Below are 24,819 nucleotides of genomic sequence, written 5' to 3'. Positions count from 1 at the left end.
GCCCCAAACCTGATTTTAACAAACACATTTTTCAACATAAGCCCATCTTGTAAAATGTTCCCTAATGGAAAAGTGTTTGGCGACCAAAATCAAAATACCTGAAAATGGTAAGTTCATCTATAAAGGAGTAAATATTAATTACAAATTGAAAATTTTTAATTCAGTGTCATTAGTTGTATGATTCCTTGTAAAATTTTCAAATGAAAATAAACCAAAAAGGAAAAAGGACAAATTAACAATCACAAAAGTTTGGATAAAAAGGAGATCCTAATGGGTAATAGAAAAATTATTAGGTACTCCCAGAGTATTATAAATGCATACTCTCTCCTCTCACATGAATGATGGGTTCCACCATGAATTTAATTAGTGAGACCCACCATTCATGTGAGAGGAAGAAGTACACATTTATGGTACTATGATAGTACACAATAATTTTTCTAAATAATAACCTACGAATGAGTGCTCTTCAACCTCCCCTATCCTGTGCTTCAATCTTGCGTTAATAGTCTCTCTTTCCAAATTTGGTACTCAAGTCACAATTTTCCACAATGCCATAATGAGACATTGATAATTAATTACAAAATTTTCAATCTCAACTAAGAATCTCCCTTATCCCTACATGTAGGGTATGGGCCCAGATTTGTTGCTAATCATTACTAGGATTAATCTTAGGGACGGCCAAAACCCTTTAGTACACGAGCACCCAAAAAAAAAAAAAAAGAATGAATGAGGGAGATTCCTAAATAGGATTGGTGTTTTTGTAATTGATTCTCAAAATCTCATTGCAACATTACGGGAATTTGTGGCTTATGAGTGCCAAATTTGGAGAGATGAAGGACTGTTAATGCATGATTGAAACACGGGATATGGGAACCCGAGGATCACTTATGGTATGTTTGGATACCGTTTATTTTACTGAAACGGAAAACTTACTGCTGAAAGTACTGTAAATAAAGGTAAAAATTAGTTGAAATAGTACAGTGGGGCCCATAAATAGTACCAAAAAGTGATGAATAGTACCAAAAAGTATATAAACAGTAACATGGGACCCACCAATTTTCCAGCAAAACGCAAAAATCTTTTCTTCAAAATGCAATCCAAATGCATGCTTATTCATAGCTCATTGCCCATTGGTTGCTCCAAATTTTTTGTAAATATTGATTTTTCCTATTTTTCTATTTTGGTGTATTTTCATTTAAAAACAAGGAGTCATGCAAGCCATGATAATGCCACTAAAATTTGAATTTGTAATTAGCATTTGCTCCTTTTTGAATGGATTTGTGATTTTGAGTATTTTTTATTTTGGTCACTGCATTCTTTTCTATCATTGAACATTTAACAAGATGTGATTAAGTCGGAGGGAGTGTTTGTTAAAATTGGGTTTGGGGCAAGTTGGAGTACTCGCATTGGGCAAAAACTCGAGACAAAGATTGCGGTGAGGCAAGGATCAAGGTTTCGGGTTTTGGTTTTCGAATTCAAGGAAACCTAACCCAAACTCACCTCATGGTCATCCCTATGCATTGGTCATAGGATCAAAACTTTTTTTTTATTTAAAGAAAAATGTATGAAGGAAAAAAAACCTAGTACTAAATATTTCCTTTTTGCTCCCAAAAAAAGTTGGTTGTAAACTTGGTATTTTTTAAATTTTTAATTGATTAATTAATTAGTCATTTTTGTATTGGGGAATATATAATATCTTTCTCACATAAGATGGGTCTCTCTTACATGAGAAGGGTCTTACATTTTGGAATCTTTATATCATGTAACCAGTGCATATCCATTTGGTTACAGCTTTTTGTTTTAAGTCTACTTCAAATATCTAACTTTTAGCTTTTCAAAAATATCTTAGCTTTTAGCTTGTTGTCTCATACTATGCAAATAAACTATCGGATATAAGGTGTACCCAAACATACACCTAGTACATATCTCTCACAAAGAGGTAGACCCATAAATATGACTATATGACTATATGAGACCTATTTTATGTAGGGATGACAATTCGTGTTCGTGTGTTGGGTTTGTGTTGCGTCGACTCATTAGTATCCAACTATGTGGGTCAACACTCACCTAACATGTTTATTAAATAGATCAGGATTCCTCAACATTAAGACTACCCATTTATTAAATGGGTCAGTCATGTCGACCTGTTTATCAAATTTTATATAAAAAAAATAGTATTAACCAAATTGATATGAATTATGAAAAAAAAAACAATTTAATAAAAAATTCAGAACTAACGAATAACTGCATCACAAATAATAATTCAAAACTAAAACATATCTCAATATCACAAATAATCAATCATAAAATGTCAAAGAAAATAAACCATAAAAACTAATAAGTTTATATACCTAAGGTTTGAAGGGTATATTGGTAAAATGTTAATTAATTAAACAGGTCAAATAGGTTAAAATGATCTCATAAATTGGACACTAACTCAACCCGTTTATTAAACGAATTAGTCATGTCGACCTGAATATATCACTAACCCATTAAGTCTCAATCCATAACCTGCTAATTTCGTGTCATGTAGTGTCGTGTCGTGTCAGGTTAGGTTTAAGGGTCGTGTCTAATCTTGCCACCCCTAATTTTATGTGAGAAAGATCTTATATATCTCCCATTATACAAAATACCACCTAAAAAATGATGGGTCTTATCCCTAGTAGGCAATATTTAAGTCTCCACAAAATATTTAGTTCCTAGTTGCATTCTTTATACAGAAAAATACACATGTAATGCTTCTTTTTTTTTTTTTTCTTTTGAAGAACATGTAGTTTAATGCATTTTTTTTTTTAAATAAAGAAAGATACATATGTTAGGGGTTTACCTGAATTAGGGATGACAATTTTCTCCACCCTGCTTAACCCACCCTTCCCCGCTTCGCCCTACCCGAGTTTTTTCCGCCCTGCAAAGGTGGTGGGGCGGGGATGGGTTTAGACTTTTTAGATCCACCCAGTCCCCCCCCCCCTCCCCGCCCCTACCCCACCTCGCGTTGCTAAAAGTTATAATTATAAATTTTTTATACTTAAAACCCTAATATTTAAACAAACATATCTATATTAGCTTATTTTATTTTACCTAATGTGGTTCTCTGGCTTTATTTTTTTGTGTTATACTATGAGTTTTTTTTTTTTTTTTTTATTATGATTGTCTTGTTAAACACTTGGATATATTATTCAATTTTTTCTAAAAATTGATTTGATTTGATGGGATAAATTTAGTTGTAATTTCAAGTATATTTTTATCAATGAAATAGGTTTCATTAAAAAATTGTACTAGTTGTAGAGCAAATTAACAAAAAGTAGAGTTTTACAGGATGATGGGGTTTCGCGAGGCCTTAAGGGACGGGGATGAGGTGAGAAAGTTTTCCCCATCATGAAGAGCGGGGCGAAAATGAGGCAAGACAAAACCATGCGGGGCAGGGACAAAGACCCCATCTTTTGGCCCCGCCTCGCCCCATTGCCATCCCTAACCTGAAAGTGTACACATATGTTATCATTAATATTTGTGAACAATTTGAAATAAGGTTTAGAAGACACAAAAATTTCGAATATTAAAATATCACGGTATGAAATATATCTTAACTTGTTCTTTAGACATATGGCATTGCATTAATCAGGAAGTAACGTCGTTTGTAAAAAGTGTGGACTTCTTATATCATATAACCATCATCATTGTTTTGTTTGCAAAGTTTCTTCGCGGTGGAAGTGGTCATTTGGTTCAAATACCACTTCCATTATGGGAAACAAACAAGCGTGGCATAGTAGGTGACTTTGGGCCACTGATTGAATTGATAATCATTGTGGCATGTTTTTAGTGTCAGAAAAGGGCCACAGGTTCAAAGCTTCAACGTATAAATTAAAGTTTATTGATTTGATTTCTTCGCACATGAAAACGAAGGAAGCAGAGGTAATTTTGTCCAATAAAGGTGGGTCAAATTGATGTAAATTTGTATATAAAGTGCAGCTAAGGCTAATATTTTTATAAGAAAATTAATAGATTTCCTAATAGCATTGAGTAAATATATATATATAGAAACATTTTTTGAGAAAATAAAAAAGTAATTAATTTTTTGATAATTATTTATATTTCTCCTAAAAGTGATATAAAAAATTTCTTATAATGGTCCATTAATAAATGTTTTAAGGGCACCTGTTAACTGAACCTATTTTTTGTTACTCTTTTTTTTTAAAAAGAAATATTAATCCAATATAAAAATTCTCATTTATCCTGGCTAGAATATATAATTGTGATTATCATGGAGAAAAAATTTGTCCAAAATTTTAAATCCAAGTAATTTACTTAGATTTAATAGACTTATCTTAAAAAAAGATTTAATAAACTAGAGAAAAACAAGTTCTTAAACATCATCATTGAGAACTTTACTAGTGCCAAAATTGAAACTGCCGTTAAGTAGTTACTTGGATCAAATGAATTATTATGAAGAAGTTTTAACAAGAATTTGAACCAAGATATAGCAATTATCATGGGTTCCAATTAGTTCAAATGGTAAAGTCTTTGATGGTTGAATAAGAGATTTAGGGTTCAATCTCTAACTGCATAAAAAACCAATTGGTGTCTTGGTCTGATGATAAAGAGTTATAATCAAGAACGGACGTCATAAGTTAAAACTCTCTATAAACACGCGCACTAGCCTCTATGAGTCTGTACAACAAAAACAAAAAAAACATTATTGAGGCATTGGCCGGAAGAGTTGACTAAAGTTACACCAAAGCTAGAGTAATCTTGGTGATGATCACAACAAGAGCCTAAAAGTCTCAACCTCAAAATTCCTTCAACCAAATATTACAACTACTACAACCACAAAATGTAAGAGCTATGATAATTCAAACATCTAATGTTTCCACTTAAGAGATTAACCTTATTGCATATGACTAATCAGTTGGAGGTTTAATTAGTTGAAAACTTGAAGAGCATGTAATGCTTGTATGACTTTCCAGGGCTCACAATTGTGGAAGGGAAATTGGGGTGGTTGACTGAGTCAGGGAATGCTTGAGTCTCCAAACATAGGGCTGCACGTGGTTTGTACTCAAATCCTCCTTTTCCCTTAATATCCAGAGTGTTAGATGTATAGAACTGCATACCAGGAGCACTTGTGGATAGCTCCAACACCCTTCCTGACTTCAGATCATGCACCACTGCGGCCCTCTTCAACCTGTGGCCAACACCACCATCAAGCACATAATTAATATCATAACCATTAGCTAGCCCATTGATTTTGCTTTTAATCGAGTTCGTTTCGAGGAAATCATAAGGCGTTCCTTTCACGGATCCAAATTTTTAGGTGGGAACAAGATCGCAATTAATAAGTGTGATTTGGGATCCAAATATCTGGACCACATTAGATAGGATATCTCCACTGTTATGGTCATCTAGGTTCCAGTATGCATGCTGCATCAGATTCACTGGAGTAGGCTTGTTTAGAGCTTTGGCTTTCATTGTGATACTCAATTGGATGTTCCCAATGAGTGCATATCTGACAGTGGCAAGGACAGCACCAGGAAATCCTGCAAAACATTGAAGCAAGTGGGGTTCTTAAATTTTCAACCAAAGGATTGCTCATCAGCTTATCATTTGAGAACATTGTCTATATAACAAACTTCATTACGTTCTACATTCCTATTTACACATAGAAGTATCAAAGTCAAATATCATCAATAAAAGTAGAAAAAAAAAAGGATATGTCAAAATAAAGAAGTAACAAGAATATGAGTTCAAATAAACTAGGATGGTGAAAAAAACTATATATGATCGGCTACTTTGATTAGTTTGTTGAGAATCTATAGCCAACTTTAAAATTTTGGAATTAAAACTTGGTTGGTATTTGTTGTAGAGGGATGAAAGTAATTGATATAAGAATCTAGAGTACAATAATGGAGAAAAGTTTAGTGCAAAAAATTAATGATTTTACATACCTTGATCTCCATCAAAACTGTAATTGGTGAAAACAATGTGAGGAGTATGACCTTTATTACTATGCTTTTCACCTTCCAAACAACATGAGCAAATCCTTTGGGACCACCTATTATGGAAAAAAAAGTATTTTAATATGGGAATTAGAAAGAAAAATTAATTTCCAGGAAAAAATTCTACAAAAATAAGAATAATGTACCATGAAGTGTGTTATACTGTATTCCCATCATTAGCAATTAGTTTATAAAGTGTTCCATTCAAAGTAAACTGAGCGCCTCCAATTCTGTTAGCAACTCGTCCAACAACAGCACCGAACATTGGGAAATTCGTCTAAAGATTAAAATTTGCACCAAGATATCAGTTTTGTGTGAGTTATGTAAGTGCACAAATGCACCTGGCCCCAAGAACAGTTACGGGCTCAGGCCCAATGAGCCTTAAACAATATGAATTTGTAGAGTGTGGGCTTGAAACCCAGGTTAGAAGTGTTTGAGGATTAAATGACAAGTCAAAGATTGCAAACACTTGAAAACAACAAGGAATATTGTAAAACAACCTGCTCGGACGTAAGCCGAGAGATGTTCTTATATTCTCTCTTTCTCTTTAGATTACAAAGAAGGGATCCCTCTTTTTGTTCTAAGTTGCTCCTTAAATACTCCTCTTTTGAACACTTTGTACACGTGTTGCCCCACCTCCCCCTTAGCCTAGATATTTCCCTTCTCAGTGCCTTTGAATAGTAACCAGAAGTTTCTCTTCTACTGTTCAGGTGTCACTTCCCCATAAATGCGGCCAGGGTGGTAGGTGCAGGGTCTTTAATGTGGAGGTGACAGCCTTTATCTTTGGTATTTCCTTAACATCGGTGCTTCTAGGACATTCAAGGGTTTCCCCCCTTTAACCATCGGTCTTGACCGTGTCATTCCCTAACCTTTATCATGAAGTCCCGGGTTCTCCGGTGTCCGTTCGAAGAGAAATTCACCCTCGGCTGGATCCTCGGATCCTCGGCGTATGGGCCGACCCGTAGTACTAACAAGTTCTAAACCCAGGATCAGGTCGGCCTTCCTTAACACGGCCCAAAAAGCCCACGTTCCCATCAGGATCTTTTTGCCCCCCACAAGTTATAAATACAAAAAGAACAAATTAATTAGCAAAAATAAGAGCAATATATAGTGGCATGTTATAGAGTTTAGCATATATAAGACCCTGCACTATCTATTAATAGTACAACCGGATGCTCTAATTGAAGGAGGAAGAGGAAGTCATAAGTGAAAGTATGCATTATTATTTAAGAAAATTTTATGTAGGCAAAACAATTTCAAAATCGTAATTTCATTTTTTTTGTTTATAATTTTTTTTAAAAAAAAATTCATGATTACTTTGGTTAGTGAATCGGTGAAGTGATCAGATCTGTCATCGAAAGTTTAAGGCCTAGAAAATACATGCGACCAAGGAAAGCTCTCACAATTAAAATAGTGAGTTCCCGTGGGAACCGTGAACCAGCGAAAATCATCAACATAATTGAAAATTTTCAATGACTATATTCTGCACTAGCTTAGATTTGAATATATTCAAACAATGCTAGTGACACAAAAAAGTCCACAACTTATGGTGGAGGTGTATACTCACCATTTTACCTTTAATACTCATAACTTGCCACGTGATGAATTATAGTTAAAGTTGTGAATTTTTTTGTGTCTAGCATTTTCCTTAAAAATATGTTGCCCTTTTGTTAGGATGAATATATTATATATTTTTATTAGTTTATTTTGTTTAAACTAGTTGCTAACCTGTCCAATTCACATGAAAACTACTTAAGAGATTTTTTAAAAAAAATAGTACTAATATTTTCAAAAGAATTTTTAAATTGATTGGGTTTTGTTTGTTGGGGAGAAGGAAAGTTTCATTATTATTATTATTATTTTTTAATATTGCTGATGTGTAAAATTGTGGAGGGTGCAAAGCTTATGTGTCAAGCTTTAAGGGAGTTAAAAAAGTCAAATAAAAGTTAGAAATTTCAGTTTTATAATAATTAAAATACAATTATACTTAGAAGAGCAAGACTTAACTACAGTACTTAGGTGCTGTTCATTAGGTTCCCCTTTTAAGATTCTATCATGTTGATTTTTTCTCATGAGATGGAAGTGTATTTTTAAGTTAAGTAGCTACATGGCTGAATTTTAAGAGGGGAATCTAAGCTAAGGAACAGCATCTAAGACACTGTACCTTAGTTTTGTTCAACTTAAAAAGTACTTAAACCCTGTTAGACAAATGCATCCTATCAAGGGGAGAAAAAACAAACAAAGACCATAAACTTGTTTTAATGGAACGAAGACTAAACTTAATTAATGTAATAAAACCAGGATAAGAAAAATCTGATTAAAAATAATACATTTAAAAACTTTTGAACCAAGTGGCAACCATGCATATGCATAGAAATAAGAATCACATGTCATATGAAATAATATATATATATATATATATATATATTTATTATTTATTTATTTGTTATTCAATTCCATCTGCCATCATTTTTTACACTTTCTTTTTTTACCCGTACTTTCCTATGAGAGCCATCCCAAGCATATTCTACTGTTAGTAATCAATCTTTTAAATGCAATATTGGCCTTCAGTTCAATTAGGAAACCCATAGCAAAAAATTATCGATCAATACACTCTGCATGGCGATCCATATTTCTTTAAAAAAAAAAAAATTAAAGGTTGTATTTTATATGAGGATTGCATGCAACATTACTCGCACATAAGTGAGTTTCACACTTATAAGATTCACTCTCATGTGAAAAAAATATTACATGGAATGTGCATGTAGGATGTGTGATATGAAATATTAATTTATATAGAGTGGGCACGAGAAATTAGTTGGGTGATAGAGATAGGTCCTTCCTAATCCGTACAGCAATGGTATGATCTAGGATTCTACTTTCTACCCCTTCAACTTGTTTTATAATGTCCTCTTGGCTAGGTTGCTAGCTAGTTGCTACAGCGTACATGGCTAATTGCCTAACATACCTTTTGAAAAAACTATTTTAGTAATTGGCCATTACCCCCCATGCTATAATCACAAGTTTTTGTAATCATTATTATAATTTTCTAATGAAAATGATTAATTAATCATTTATTATTGACATTATTGCCTAATTTGTAGAAATACACTAATTGGATCATTTTTTTTTTAGAGATAGTTTTAATTTGTGATGTTTGCTCTAGATAATTGCTCATTAGCATTAAACCAAAACACTAATTGGTTAGTTGGCGGTAGGTGATTTGAATTTTAAAGGTTTTCATTGAAAATACAAGGAGGTATCAACTAATTGAATTGCAAAGCTCTTGACACAAAGCTTACAAAAATAAAACATAAAAAATGTTGTTCAAAAATGATGGTTAGATGAAAAGATCCAAAAGGAAAGGAGTAATATGACATAAAAAAAAAAAATGAAAGATACTTTATTCAACAAAAAAAAAAAAAAACTTTTAGGATCGGTTGGAGGGGGTAAAAAAATTGGGAGAATAGAAAATAGTGAGAGGATGGAAAAGTGAGAGAATAGAAAATATTTTAATTTTCCTTCTTTTTATTTAGTTAGGTATGGAAAAATGGAGAGATGGAAAAAATGAAAAACAACCAAAAAAAAAAATATATCAATCACCTAAATTTATTAAAAAATAAAAATCATGTCCATAAAAAAATCACATCTAAACCCAAAAAAATAAATAAATAAATAAAAGAAAGCAAAAAAAAAAAATACTAAACAAGCCTGCCCTGTAAATCGAAAAAAAAAAAAAAAAGTCAGGCAACGCCTGCCCAGTAAATAAAAAAGAAATAAAAAATAAAAAAAGGAGGCAGGCTATGTCCAGGAGGGAAAAAAAATTGTGAAGAAAAGCAAAGTGGCCAATGTGCAATTGCACATGGGTATTTTTGTCCAAAAATAATGACCAATTTTTCTCTTCAATTTTCTCTCTATTTTGGAGAGAGAACTTTTTGGTCTTGGGGAGAAAACACTTGGACTTTACAATTTATTTTCCTTCCTCTTTACCAATCAAACATACTCTAAAAAGGTTTTCCTTTTCATTTTCTCTCTAAAGTTTTCCATTAACCATACTTTACCTCGAAACAAACATGCCTTTATATAACTTTAACCAAAAAAAAAAGAAAATGTCAATATTGTCCTCGTCACTATAAGAAAAAAGGTTTTTGTTAGGGAGTGACAGAAAGACACAAGTTAAAAGTTACAAACGCATGAGCCTTTGTGCAACAACACAAAAAAATATATTATTCAGGCATTGGCCTGAAGAGTTGACTAAAGGAAGATTACAAAGTTACACCAAATTAGAGTAATCTCGGTGCTGATCACCAGAGCCTAAAAGTGCCTCTAGCTACCTCAAAAATTATTCCTTCAGCCAATTATTACAACTACTTTAACCACAAAATGTAAGAGCTTTGATACTCGAACTCTAATGTTTCCATTTAAGAGATTAACCTTATTACACATGGCTAATCAGATGGAGGTTTAATTAGTAGAAAACTTGAAGAGCATGTAATGCTTGTAAGGCTTTCCAGGGCTTACAATAGTGGAAGGGAAATTTGGGTGGTTGACTGAGTCAGGGAATGCTTGAGTCTCCAAACATAGTGCTGCAAATGGTTTATACTCAAATCCTCCTTTTCCCTTAATATCCAGAGTGTTAGACGTATAGAACTGCACACCAGGAGCATTTGTGGACAGCTCCAACACCCTTCCTGACTTCGGATCATGTACCACTGCTGCCCTCTTCAACTTGTAGCCAACACCATCATCAAGCACATAGTTGATATCATAACCATTAGCTAGCCCATTGATCTTGCTTTTAATCGGGTGTGGTTTGAGGAAATCATAGGGTGTTCCTTTCACTGATTCAAATTTTCCAGTGGGAATAAGATGGCTATCAAGAAGTGTGATCTGGGATCCAAATATCTGGATCACATTAGACAGGATATCTCCGCTGTTATGGCCATTTAGGTTCCAGTATGCATGCTGGGCCAGATTCACCGGAGTAGGCTTGTTTAGAGCTTTGGCTTTCATTGTGATACTCAATTGGTTGTTACCAATGAGTGCATATCGGACAGTGGCAATGAGAGCACCAGGAAATCCTGTAGAACATTGAAGCAAGTGGGGTTCTTAAATTTTCAACCAAAGGATTGCTCTTCAGCTTATCATTTGAGATTGTCTATATAACAAAGGTCATCACTTTGTACATTCTTATTTACACATAGAAGTATCAAAGTCAAATATTTCCAATAAAAGTAGTAAAAAAAAATGACATATCTATTAAAGAAATAACAAAGAATATGATTTTGAATAAACTAGGATGGTGAAAAAGAATATATGTGACCAACTACTCTGACTAGTTCGTTGGGGATCGATAGCTCACTCTAAAATTTTGGGACTAAAACTTGATTGGTATTTGTTGAAGAAGGATGAAAGTAATTGATATAAGAATCTAGAGTACACTAATGGAGAAAAGTTTAGTGCGAATAATTAATGATTTTACATACCTTGATCACCATCAACGCTGTAATAGGTGAAAACAATGTGAGGAGTATGACCTTCATTACTATGCTTTTTCACCTTCCAAACAACATGACCAAATCCTTTGGGTCCACCTACGATCAAAAAAGTCTTTTATTATGGAAATTAGAATTTTTTATAAAAAAAAACATTATTTCCAGGGAAAAATGCTACTAAAATAAGAATAATGTACCATGAAGTGTGTTGTTCCCATCATTAGCAATTAGTTTATAATGCGTTCCATTCAAAGTAAACTGAGCGCCTCCAATTCTGTTAGCAACTCGTCCAACAACAGCACCAAAGCTTGGTGCATTCGTCTAAAGATTAAAAAGTTGGTCCAAGATATCAGTTTTGTGTGAGAGTTAAAAATACAAAGAGAACAAATTAGCAAAAATAAGAACAATATATAGTGGCATTTATAGAGTTTAGCATAAGACCCTGCACTATCAATTGAAAGAACAACAGGATGCTCTAATTGCAGGAGGAAGAGGAAGTCATAAGTAATGTATGTATTATTATTTAAGAAAATTTTATGCAGGCAAAACCCAATTTCAAAATCTTAATTTCTTTTTTTTTATAAATCAAAAGAAAAAAAAATCATGACTACTTTGGTTAGTGAATCGGTGAAGTGATCAGATCTATCACGGTAAAGTTTAAGACCTAGCAATTACATGTGACCAAGGATAGCTCTCACTATTAAAATAGTGAATTCACATGGGAACCATGAAACATCTAAGTAATTGCATGAGTTATGAGGGTTTTGTTTTTATTATTTTTTTATTATTTATGGACGTATTATGAGTTACTATTACACAACTAATTGAAATTTTTCTGTGAACATTCTCCACCAGCTTAAATTGGAATAGATTCAAACAGCTCCTAGGAGTCCACAAGAAATTTTAGAGTTAAAAATATGTTCCCCTTGTGTTAGGATGAATTTACTTTTATTGGTTTGATATAATTTTATAATTAAAAACAAACGAACTTATTTTAATGGAGCAAAGACCAAAAACTTATTTTAATGGAACAAAGACTAAACTTAATTAATTTTAAAAATGAGGATAAAAAAATTCTGAATAAAAATAATACATATAAAAACTTTTCGAACCAAGTGACAACGTACCTTGCATATACATAGAAATAAGAATCACATGCCATATGAAATAATATACATACATTTACATATGAAATAATATACATACATTTATTATTCAATTCCCTCTGCCATTATTTTCTCCACTTTATTTTTTAATTTGAGAGGTGCTACGTCCACAACATTTTTACAATATTTTTACAACAAATCATAGGTGGTTAGTTGTTATTGGTTCAAATTTGAATATAACACTAAGATTACTTTTTTGCCCCAACAATAACAACCAGTAACATCCTGCCACTTAGGATTTGTTGTAAAAATATTGTGAAAAAGTTGTGGACATATCATTTCTCTTTTAATTTTGACCCTTATTTTCCTATAAGAAACATCTCAACCATATTCTACCGTTAGTAATCAATTTTTTAAATGTAATATTGACCTACAGTTCATTTAGGAAACCCATAGCAAAAAGTTATCGATGGATACTCTCGAGCATGGTGATCCTTATTTCATATAAATAAATAGAATTTGGAGGCGGCATTTTATAATGTCGTGTGATAGAGATAGGTACAGCACATACCATATCTAGGTTTCTACGCCTTCAACTTTTTTTTATAATGTTATTCAGCGAAAAAAAAAATTATAAGGGTTTGGTTAGAGCACATATTAAGCCATCTATTTTTGGTAAAATTTTCTCGAAAATTAAAAAAAATTGTCAATACTTTTTCAATTCTCAAAAAAAAATTTCTAAAAATAATTAATTATTATGTGTTCTAAGAGCACATATTAACAAAATCCTTTTTATAATGACGTACTTTTGGCAAGGTTCCTAGTTCCTACATGGCTAAATGGCTATCACACCTTTTGAGAAAAAAACATTTTTCTTTTTTTTTTAGAAGAAAATCTGCTTATATATTAATTCAAACAAAAAGGCTAAATCAGCTTAAACAAAAAAAAAATTTGATGGTGGAACATCCTTCATCTATACTACAGCATCTGACAAGTTAAAGAGTTAATCTTGCCAAACAAATAACAAATTGTTTGCAATCATTATTATAATTTAGTAATGAAGATGATTGAATTAATCATTTATTATTGACATTATTGCTTAATTGGTAGAAATTCATTTGAATCATTATTTTTTAGAGACAATTTTCACTTAATGTATGCTTTAGATGATTATTCATTACCATTAGATCAAAACACCAATTAGTTAATTGGGAGCGAGTGATTTAAACTTTGAAAGTTTTCATTAAAAAAAATTGAAAAATATCAATTAATTAAACTGCAGCTCTTAACACAAAACTTTAAAAACATTAAACATAAAAAAGTTGTTTGAAAATGATGGTTAGGTGAAAAGATCCAAAAGGAAAAATGTAATACGACATAAAAAATTTAAATAAAAAAAAAGGAAAGGGGCTTTTTTCAACAAAAAAAACTTTTAGATAATTTTAACAAAATGTCAATATTGTACTCGTCACCATAAGAAAAAAGGTTTTTGTTAGGAGTGACCGTAATATCTTATTAAAAAATATTTTTATACATTTTTTTCTAAAAATAAATTTTTTTTTAAATAATAATAATAATAATAGTAGTAGTAGTTGGGTAATTCCGATTTCCGACCATACTTTTTCTAAGAAGGGGATTGAATTATGCGATTAAACTACAAGTTTCTTCACTACATCCTACCCTTAAGTATGCATCAATTTTGAACTTTTCCTTTTATTAAGGTCTATGTGGAATTTAAGCTCCTTTTATGGAGCTTGGATATACAGGACGGTCACCTAAACACAACTTGTGTAACACATTACAATGAATATTACCATTGGTCGGCATTGGATAAGCTTTATCTTATCTACAAGAATAGTACTTACAAACTTTCATAAAAAAATAATAATAATAATAATAGTACTTACAAACGACAAAAACACTACAGCTAATATGAGCATCACATAAGTTTGAACTTTGATTGGGATTTGTGAGAGAGATTAAGCAAAAAGGCAAAATTTTGTTTTGTATAGTGTATTTTTATGACTTGAAAACGTGAACACGTTTTCAAGTCATAAAAATACAAGATATAAAACATCAAGAACACATTTTTATGATCATATGAGATTTTGGTACCACAAATGTAAGCTAGAAAGACAAAATATAAAACATCTGCAGGATATGAAGCAAAAACTCTACCTGGTACTCCTTAGTTGAATCAAACCCAAGAACAATATCAGCCAGCTTTCCTGAAAAGAAACACAAATACTATACAAATTAAAGATGGAGAATAATATGTATCATGAGAAACAAAATTTTGAGGAAGGAGCAAAAGTGAAAAGCTACTGATCAGAAAAACCAACATTATAATGAGGAAAAACATACCATGTTTGTCTGGAAGAATAAGGGAGACAATAGCTGCACCCCAGTTGGTAAATTTCATGGAGATATCACCCTTCTTCAGCTCATAGAACCCAACTTCTTGCTTTTTTGAAGAGCCATTGACAGACCCAAATGCTGCAAGGATGATTAAGTAGCATAGCACAATGATCTTGGCCATGTTTTCAGACAGTGGTCTTTTCTTTTTACTCTGAATGAATAGCTGAATGTTTGATAGGTTTATATAGATGCACAAATTAAGATAGGATATAGTTTGTGCTAGAAAGAGATGAAAGGTGTAAAATTTGATTGTTTAAGCTGGTAAGGATTGAAACAATAATTTAAAGACTAATGTTAGTCAAAGAAATGCTACAGTTTGCTCAACTTGGAATTGCTAGACCCAATAATTTGACTTGGTAAAGGCATAATGTGAGAAGATGCTTGAAAGCCATGTGCTGTTACTTTAGCCTGTTGTGAGCCACTAGATCCTTTTTTTTTTTCCTCAAAGGGTCCCGTGAAAATCAAGTTTCTAGATTTTGGTCAAGATGCCAATTAAAAGAGAACTCAAAGAGGATTACTTCACTGATCTTAGCCTTATGGTCCGGGTCTTTGTTTCACATGCAGTCACTGCCACTAGACAGCCCAAGTGAGGATTAAGCAACATCATCTAAAATTCTTAAAATAATTCTACTTGCAAGTGTAAAACAATTTTAAAATATTGAATGGAGTAAACTGGATTTTTCTATGTTTTAATTATTTAACTATATATGGACTGGTAAAATTTTAGCATTTATTAAATAATTGACAGAAATGTAGGACTGCACTAAAAATTCTAAAGTTTCCTAATCCCATGAAATGGAAATCCTTGGTTTAGAAACAAATAAAGTAATGAATCTTTCTATAACTATATTAAACTATAGGCCGGTTTGGTTAAACTTTTTGGGAGATTAACAAAGTTTTTTTAAAACCCAAAACTTTATTTTGCAACCACAACTCTTAATAGCTTTTTATTTTTATTTTTTATTTATTTTTTTATTTTTTATTTTTTATTTTTACAAATACTCATTTTAAACTCAAAACATAATATTCTAACAATTTATACAAACGCACCATAGATGTTCTAGAGTTTTCTAATCCCACAAATGAAAGTGCTTGGCTTAGAAACAACAACAACAACAATAACAATAATAATAATAATTAATGAATCTTTTTGTAACTATAAGAGATCCATTATTTCCATATCTATTTATCCTTTGTTTAAATCACCTATCCCTCATATTAGATCAATCCCTTCATACAAAACAACTCTGTTGGGGAGATAAACACGTTGGGAAGTTTTCTTGAATAATTAATATAATATATAAAAACTTATTTTGGGTATGTGCTCAATTATGTTATATTAGTTATTCATTCTTCTCATCATTATTCAATATGGAACTTCACTCACACATGTATACCCAACAATCTTCCCCACACGTGTGAGTCTTTACCTCTCTGTGGGCTTCAAGATCTCTCTGTGGGTTATGAACAAGTCCTACTCGCTCCCCCTTACCTAATGGGTCTTTCCCTTCACTGGTGTATCATCCATGGGTTTTCACGTGTCAACCCCGCACGTCTTTTATCCTCCATGGGAACTTCGCACATCATCTTTTGTCTAGCACCATTGACAATAATGCTCCTTTGTTGGGCCTTTTTCAAGTGGGCTTTATGGCTTTCTTGGTAAAATATACCATCCCCGCTTCAACTATGAAAGGGACCCGCCCTGCTCTATTTGCGAAAGGGCTTTAAGTACATACACCCCACTCCCACTCCCACTGTAAAAAGAATCTCAATAACCTTGTCACCTTATTGTTAAGTATACATATGTGAGTAAAGTTCTACATTGAATAATTATGAAAAGAATGAGTATTAATATAACATAATCGAGCACATATCCATAGGGCTTAGGCCTTTGGGTTAAAGTGTGTCTCTATATGTTATATTAATTATTTAAGAAAGCTTCCTAATTTGTTTATCTCCTTGACAAGTAGTATTAGAGCCCATGATGGTGTGGGGCAAAAGTAGCAAAGTTATTGAGACGTTATTTTATTCTCTCATGCTACAACTCAAGACGCGCATGCCACGCTCATCAACATATTTAATGACTTCTGCACCATTTTGGGACAAATATGCAGTAAAGAAAAACCTAAAATCTTCTTCTCTAGAAATACACCAGCTCATACTCAACATACTATTGCTGACCAACTCCCGATGCCAATAGTAACTGACTTAGGAAAATACTTGGGCATGCCCTTACTCACCAATAGTTTATTATCAGATGCAAACTACCCTTTTTACCAAGAGGTATATCTGATCAAATAGATAGGGCTCTTCGCCACTTTTTGTGGGTAGACACAGCCTCACAAAATCATATATACCTTATTTTGGGTCCAATTAGATATCTTATTCAAGGTCCCCTCATTTTCTCAAAAAAAAAAAAAAAAATTCAAGGTCCCCTCAAGCAACATGAAATTGACCTCACAGTAGCAGCTGTTATCACTGAAAACAATCACTGGGATCTCTGCTATATTAGTATGCAATTGCCTACGGAAATTGCCACTTTTATTCAAGCCATTCCCTATCTTATACACAATCAAATTCAGTCCAAGATCAACAAATTAATATGGAGGCACCATTCAGGAATCTGTTCAGTAAAATCAGCTTACCTTTTATCACAAAGATTGAGCACTAATGATGTTTTAGGACAATCTGAATCTTGGACATGGATTTGGAAACTCAAAATTCCTCCCAAAATCATACTTTTTATCTGGAAATGTGCTCATAATAAAGCTCCTACACGATCCATCATATTCGCCTTTTCTACCCTCCCTCAACAATCATGTCCGCGCTGCAACGAATTGGAAAGTCCAATCCATATCTTGTGGGATTGCTTTTTTGCTACACAGATTTGGCTTACGTTTCCCCACATTGCTCTAAAAAACAATTTTTTTTCATACTCCAATACATACCTGGTGTAAAATGAATTGTACTACTACTGCTACTGCTATTACCACTACTAATTATCTTCCTTGGAATACTGTTTTCTTTTACTCTATGGTCCATTTGATTAGGTCAAAATTCTCTTATTTTTAATAACTAAAACATAACCTTATAAATGATATGACAAAAAGACATTGACCGTGCCACGAAATTCTTCTTCTTAAGTTTTATACATTTACCTTCTCCTCAGAATCCCATTAACATTCATATATCATGGATACCTACCATACACCCTTTTGTTTCTATTAACATAAATGATCACTTTTTCGTAATTACAGAGAATTGTATTACATATTGATCAATACAAATTCACAGTTGTAAAACTATTTTACTTGTTTGATTTTATTTCAAAATTGAAATTTAGTCGTTTACAAACCTTATTACATTGGTCTAATCAGATGGAGGTTTAATTGGTTGAAAACTTGAAAAGCATGTTATGCTCATAAGGCTTTCCAGGGCTCACAATAGTGGAAGGGAAATTGGGTTGGTTGACTGAGTTAGGGAATGCTTGAGTCTCCAAACATAGTCCTGCATGTGGTTTGTACCCAAATCCTCCTTTTCCCGTCATATTTAGAGAGTTCGCTGTAAAAAACTGCACACCAGGAGCACTTGCTGACAGCTCCAACACCCTTCCTGACTTTGGATCATGAACCACTGCTACCCTTTTCAACTTGTTGCCAACACCACCATCAAGCACATAGTTGATATCATAACCTTTGGCTAGCCCATTGATCTTGCTTTTAATTGGGCGCGGTTCAAGGAAATCATAAGGTGTTCCTTTCACTGGTTCAAATTTTCCGGTGGGAATAAGTTCGCTATCAAGAGCTGTGATCTGGGATCCAAATATCTGGATCACATTAGACAGAATATCTCCACTGTCATGGCCGCCTAGGTTCCAGTATGCATGTTGTGCCAGATTCACTGGAGTAGGCTTGTTTAGAGCTACGGCTTTCATTGTGATACTAAATTTGTTGTGTCCAATGAGTGCATATCTGACAGTGACAAGGAGATCACCAGGAAATCCTGCAGAATATTCATGTCAAGTGCGGTTCTTAATATTTCAACCAAAGAATTGCTCACCAGTTTATCATTTGAGATTGTCTATACAACAAAGAAGTTCATCACTTTCTACATTCTTATTTACACATGGAAGTGTCAAAGTCATATAAAACCAATATAAAAAGTAAAAAAAAAATCATGTCAATTAAAGAACTAGCAAAGAATATGATTTCGGATAAAATAAGATAACGAAAAAGAATACATTTAAACGACTACTCTGATTAGTCTGTTAAGGATTTATAGTCATATCAAAATAATTGATATAAGAATCTAGAGTTTAGTGAAAATAATTAATGATTGAACATACCTTGATCACCATCAATGCTGTGATAGGTGAAAACAATGTAAGGAGTATGACCTACATTACTATGGGCTGTCACGTTCCAAACAACATGAGCAAATCCTTGAGGACCACCTATGATCAAAAAAGTATTTTATTATGGGAATTGGGAAAAAAAAAACCATAATTTTCCAGGAAAAAATGCTACTAAAATAAGAATAATGTACCATGAATTGTGTTATTTGGTCCATCATTAACAATTAATTTATAAACCGTTCCATTCAAAGTAAACTGAGCGCCTTTAATTCTGTTAGCAACTCGTCCAACAACGGCGCCAAAGTTTCTTTTATTCGTCTACAGATTAAAATTTGCACCAAGATATCAGTTTTGTGTGAGAATTAAAAATACAAAAAAGAACAAATTAGAAAAAATAAGAACAATATATAGTGGCGTTCATAAAAAAAAAAAAAAAAAAGAACAATATATAGCGGCATGCGATAGAGTTTAGCATAAGACCTCTGCACTGTCAATTAATATTGAGAGAACAACAGGATGCTCCAATTGCAAGAGGAAGAGGGATTCATAAGTGATGCCAAGAGGTAATTAAGAACTGCAACCAGTTACATTACAAAATTCTTGACCCAAAAACTTATAAAAAAAGAAGAAGGAAAAAAAAAAGTTTTTCAAAGACAAGAATTAGGTGAAATATCCCGAAAGGTAAGGCGTAATTGCAAATGACATAAAAACGAAAGGGACTTTTTTCAACCCCCCAAAAAAAAAAAAAGAACTTTTAGATAACTTTAACAAAAAAAGAAAAGAAAATGTCAATATTGTCCTCTCATAGTAAGAAAAAAGTTTTGTTATAGAATGGCCCAAGGACGGAAGCTAAAAAGTGCATTTAATATTTTATTAAATAATATATATATATATATATATATATATATATATATCTAAAAATAACGTCAAATTGAGCATAAATATTAAAAAAAACAAATTTATTTTTTTTAAGGGAGTTAATGATACTGAGAATGAGCTTTTTAAAAAATAATAATAATTTTAAAATTTTGATCATTTTAAAGTTTTGCAGATAATTTGGTCATTAGATAACATTATACATGATGTAAGGTTAAGCGAAACAAATGGCCCTCAAAATACACAATTTCAAACTTTTCCTTTTATTAAGGTCTTTGTGGAATTTAAGCTCCTTGATTGGAGCTCGGAAATATACAGGACGGTCACCTCAACAAAACTGGGGTCAAATTGGATCAGCTTATCTACGAGAAAAGTACTTACAAACAACAAAATCTAGAGCTAATGTGGCAATCACATTTCTGTCTGAATTTTGATTGGGATTTGTTAGAGAGATTAAGCAAAAAGGCAAAAACTTGTTTTGCAGAACTTGAAAATGTGTTCATGTGAGATTTTGGTACCAGAAAACTAAGCTAGAAAGACAAATTATAAAACATTGCAGGATATATATGAACCAAAATCTCTTACCTCGTACTCCTGAATTGAATCAAACCCAAGAGCAACATCAGCCAGCTTTCCTGAAAAGAAACACAAATGCTATACTAAATTAGAGATGGAGAATAATAATGTATAGCATGAGAAACAAAATTTTGAGGAAGAAGAGCCAAAAGTAAAAAGCTAAACAGAAAAACCAGAATAATATAATATAATATACATACCATTTCTGTCAGGAAGAATGACGGAGACAATAGCTGCACCCCAGTTGGTGAATTTCAAAGTGATATTATCCTTTTTCAGCTCATAGAACCCAATTTTTTGCGCATTGACAGACCCAATCGCAGCAAGAATGATTAAACAGCATAGCACAATGATCTTGGCCATGTTTTCAGACAGTGGTCTTTTCTTTTTTCTCTCTTTTTTTTTTTTTTTTTTGGAGAAAATCTTTTTTTTTTTTTCTCCTAATAAATAGCTGAAGGGTTTTTTTTTTTTTTTTTTGGACCAGATAGCTGAAGGGTTGATAGGAATATATACATGTACAAAGTTAGGATACTGTATGTGCTAGAAAGAGATGAAAGGTACGAATAGGATTGGTTTAAGCTGACAGGGACTGAAATAATAATAATTCAAAGACTGGTTTGGTCTAGAGAAATGCAACAATTTGCTCATATAGGAGTTGGAATTTCTAAAGCGAATAGTTTGACTAGGTAAAGGCATGACGTGTAAAGAAGATACTTTATAGTCAAGCGTTGTTACTTTAGCCTTGTTTGTGGTCCACAAGATCCATTAATTTCCTCAAGGGGTCCCAAAAAAGTCAAATTTCTAGATTTTTGTTTTTTTTTTTGTGGTCAAGATGCCAACATAATTATGCTCAAATTTTGTAAATGGATTTTACTTTTAAAATTTCAAGAAAATCAAATATTGATAATTATATTATCAATTAAATGTTTGAAACTCAAATTTTTATAGTTTATCATTGTATACCTTGGTGTGATAGTCACTTTACAAATATAAGTGTTTGTGAGGTATGAGGACAAAAGCTAGGATTCAAGTTTACAGAAGGTAGTTTTACACACGTATACACTTGAATTAGACTAAAGTTGAATTTTTATCTTGTATAAAAAAAAAATTTATTGTTTAAAATTAGGACAAAGTTTAGCAATAAAATTGGTTGTAGGTTAAGGCTACTACATTATTCAATATCTTTTTATTGGAGGTGAATTTTAAGAATTCTACCATTGGATTACATCTTCTTCTTATATCTTCCATGCTTACAAAATTTCTAAAAAGTTAAAAATCAATAGCTATGCCATCAATAAATTGTTTAAATTACTAATTTTTGTAGTTTAAAATTATATATAAAATATAGACTTATAGATTATATAATATATAATATCAGATTGATATAAAATTTGACATGTGTATTAAGAGTGTAAAGAATATGTAATTCAACGGTTAGATTTTCAAAATATGTAGTAATATTTATTTTTATTGAATAGGTTATAACCTTAGATACAACCAATTTTGTAGCTAAACTTTGTCCTTAAAATTATGCATCAAAAATGGGTTAATGGATTAAATGATAAATAAAATTCCTTTGGCACGAAATTTGATATGCGTCTTAAGAACATATAAAATATATAATCAAATAGTGAAATTTTCAAATTACTAATCCAATTAAAAACCACTTGATATTTTTTTTATTGAATGTAGATTTTGATAAATTCATCTTTAGATTACAATATCTTCGTATATTCTCCATATTTGCAAAATTTCAAAACAATCAAATATCAATAATTATGTGATCAATCTAATGTTTAAATTTCAAGTTTTTATTATTTAAAACTCTGCATAAAAGATGGAATTATAGATTAAATAGTAAATAAAGTTCAAATGACATGAAATTTGGCATGCACATTAAAAATATAAAAAATACATAATCAAAATTTTAAATTATTAATTTAATAAAAGGTTATTCGGTTACGTGACATTCCTTAAAATTATACCATGCCTAACTTGAACAACTCTAGCATCCTTTCATTTATAGCAACAATAATTCCCCAAGCATCCTCTTCAAAAGCTAGGTACTTAAATTAACCTTGGCATTCAGCAAAAAAAAAGAAAAAGTACTTAAAACCCTGGCAATAGTCAAGTCCCAAGTCCCAACCGAAAGGGCCGCTAATGCTTCACTCCATATAGGAGTTTTTATTGGGCTAGGTCTTTGAACAAACATTCATAATGTGACCTTTGCCATTACAACTAATAGCTACTAATAAAAGTATGTTGAGGTCGAACTACTGCGTCAAAATTGACCTTTATCCACCCAAATTGAAAGACTGCCATGAATCGTATTTAATATTATAACCCTTTCACGCCTGTTAAAGAACATAGGAAGCTCAAGATATTTGGACTTTAGTACTTACATTAATCTTCCCTCAAATTTTTGCTAAAATAAGTAGATGATTTGGAGAAGTTGAATGTTTGACCTGACCAAGTCTGGAAGGTGTGAAGAACTTTTTGATTGTATGCGGTTAGGACAGTAATTGATGTTATTATGACATTATAATTGTACGAAATTTAAATGTTATAATGATTATTGTGTATGTGCTTTTTAAATATGGAAAAAAATGTTAATCTTGTCAATTTTTTGGTCATTTTTATTAAACAAAATGAAATGGGCTTGGACTATGCCAACTCACTATAACATATTTATTAAAGAGTCTGATGGGTCGTGAAATGGCCTGACCAATTCTATTATGTATGTGTTACTATCAACCCAACAAAAAACTATTTATTGTGTTACATGGCTCGTATGTCGAATCAACCTACTTAATAAATTAATTCTGATATGATGGAAGCGTTTTAATACAGTTATTAAATTGGTTTTGCTTGTGTGTATCCATATAATGGAATAAGAGATTTGAGATTTAATTTCCGCTTACACCAAAAGCCATTTGGTGTCTTGATCTGATGATAAAAAACTATTATCAAGAATGAATATCATACGTTGAAAATCTCTTTCTCTTTCTCAAAAAAAAAAAAAAAACAAGAAGTCGGCAAAACCAAATCACAGTCCAACTTTCCAAAAACTCCCTCTTAATTTTACATTTTGTTTTATGGACATTGGCAAACCAAAGCACATAATCCAGAGGTCATAAATTACGATAACGTGGCTTGGCTTAGATTGTGTGAATTTAAATTGATTGGTTTAGATTGTTTGAATATGTATTTTGCATATGTGTGATAGCCTATATTAACTATTTGCTAGATAAATCTGAGCTATCACTAACTGTGACATAACTATTCCTTTTTATGATATAATAAAGATGAGAGGTGTGGCAAATGGTATCCACTAGATACGTTTTATGAAGATAGAATATCACTAGATTGAACCTGTTTATTTTGGATGTTGTTAGAAAAAATAAACAAACAAACAAACATTAAACAGAAACAATGTTGCCTTGCTAAAATTTAAAAATAAATAAATAAATATATAAAATGTTGCCCAAAGGAATTGTCCTGCTAGATTACATCATCTCCAAAGAAGAGGTCCATTATGAAGATCAACTTACCAAGTTGGTAGTAGTACATTTTCTTTTCTTTCTGATTGGTTTTAGTCAGACATTTCTTCTCTCTTGATCAGAAAATTGACTCGTCACCGATTTTAATGGTCCAATGGTGCCTTCCTGTGTCTCCCAGTGGATACATCTAGAGTTTACCCCGCCCCCCAAAAAAAAGATTAAAAAAACAAACACATGCATATATAAAAATTAGAACTATCGCACCATTAGCACAATAGTCACTCCACAAGTATAAGTGTTTGTGAGGAGGCAAGACCCGATGTTCAAGTCTTCAAGAGAAAGTTTCACATACATATACGCTTAGATTGAGTTAGAGTGGAATTTCTATCTTGTAAAAAAAAAAAATTAAAAAACTGGATCAAGAATAGTATGAATAATAAAACGATAGCTTGACCAATTTGGGCCATGTACCAACCATTGAGGACATGGGAACATTCCACCTTCCAT

At 32.1% G+C, this 24,819-nt stretch overlaps 2 protein-coding genes and 1 pseudogene across 2 annotated transcripts; all 3 read right to left on the bottom strand.

Moving 5' to 3' along the window:
* Positions 1-4,911: 4,911 nt before the first annotated feature.
* On the bottom strand, positions 4,912-7,575 carry LOC142633723 (uncharacterized; annotated as a pseudogene).
* A 2,612-nt stretch (positions 7,576-10,187) lies between these two features.
* Positions 10,188-15,469, bottom strand: LOC142616101 (uncharacterized). The gene is made up of 5 exons (XM_075788987.1): positions 14,953-15,469; positions 14,767-14,816; positions 11,680-11,803; positions 11,474-11,581; positions 10,188-11,068 (listed from the first exon to the last, which is right to left on the bottom strand). Exons 1-5 carry the CDS (start codon positions 15,125-15,127, stop codon positions 10,452-10,454), a joined length of 1,074 nt encoding a protein of 357 aa, XP_075645102.1. The 5' UTR covers positions 15,128-15,469; the 3' UTR covers positions 10,188-10,451.
* Positions 15,470-18,219: 2,750 nt separating this feature from the next.
* Positions 18,220-21,288, bottom strand: LOC142644505 (uncharacterized). Its single transcript, XM_075819096.1, has 5 exons — positions 21,013-21,288; positions 20,822-20,871; positions 19,552-19,678; positions 19,352-19,459; positions 18,220-19,008 (listed from the first exon to the last, which is right to left on the bottom strand). Exons 1-5 carry the CDS (start codon positions 21,173-21,175, stop codon positions 18,392-18,394), a joined length of 1,065 nt encoding a protein of 354 aa, XP_075675211.1. The 5' UTR covers positions 21,176-21,288; the 3' UTR covers positions 18,220-18,391.
* Between the last annotated feature and the right edge of the window lie 3,531 nt (positions 21,289-24,819).

Source organism: Castanea sativa, chromosome 1, assembly GCF_040712315.1.
Source record: "Castanea sativa cultivar Marrone di Chiusa Pesio chromosome 1, ASM4071231v1".
In the NCBI taxonomy this organism is placed as follows: domain Eukaryota; kingdom Viridiplantae; phylum Streptophyta; class Magnoliopsida; order Fagales; family Fagaceae; genus Castanea; species Castanea sativa.
This window is presented reverse-complemented; position numbering and strand designations above follow the sequence as displayed.

What these genes read in the sequence shown, in the direction of transcription:
- LOC142616101 (XM_075788987.1), bottom strand. Translation starts at nt 15,127, where the DNA reads ATGGCCAAGATCATTGTGCTATGCTACTTAATCATCCTTGCAGCATTT. An exon ending in TATTCTTCCAGACAAACATG is followed by an intron (nt 14,817 to 14,952) that starts GTATGTTTTTCC and finishes GTTTCTTTTCAG; the next exon opens with GAAAGCTGGCTGATATTGTT. An exon ending in CAGCGTTGATGGTGATCAAG is followed by an intron (nt 11,069 to 11,473) that starts GTATGTAAAATC and finishes AATGTTCTACAG; the next exon opens with GATTTCCTGGTGCTCTCATT.
- LOC142644505 (XM_075819096.1), bottom strand. Translation starts at nt 21,175, where the DNA reads ATGGCCAAGATCATTGTGCTATGCTGTTTAATCATTCTTGCTGCGATT. An exon ending in ATTCAATTCAGGAGTACGAG is followed by an intron (nt 19,679 to 20,821) that starts GTAAGAGATTTT and finishes TTTAATCTGTAG; the next exon opens with ACGAATAAAAGAAACTTTGG. An exon ending in ACCAAATAACACAATTCATG is followed by an intron (nt 19,460 to 19,551) that starts GTACATTATTCT and finishes TTTTGATCATAG; the next exon opens with GTGGTCCTCAAGGATTTGCT.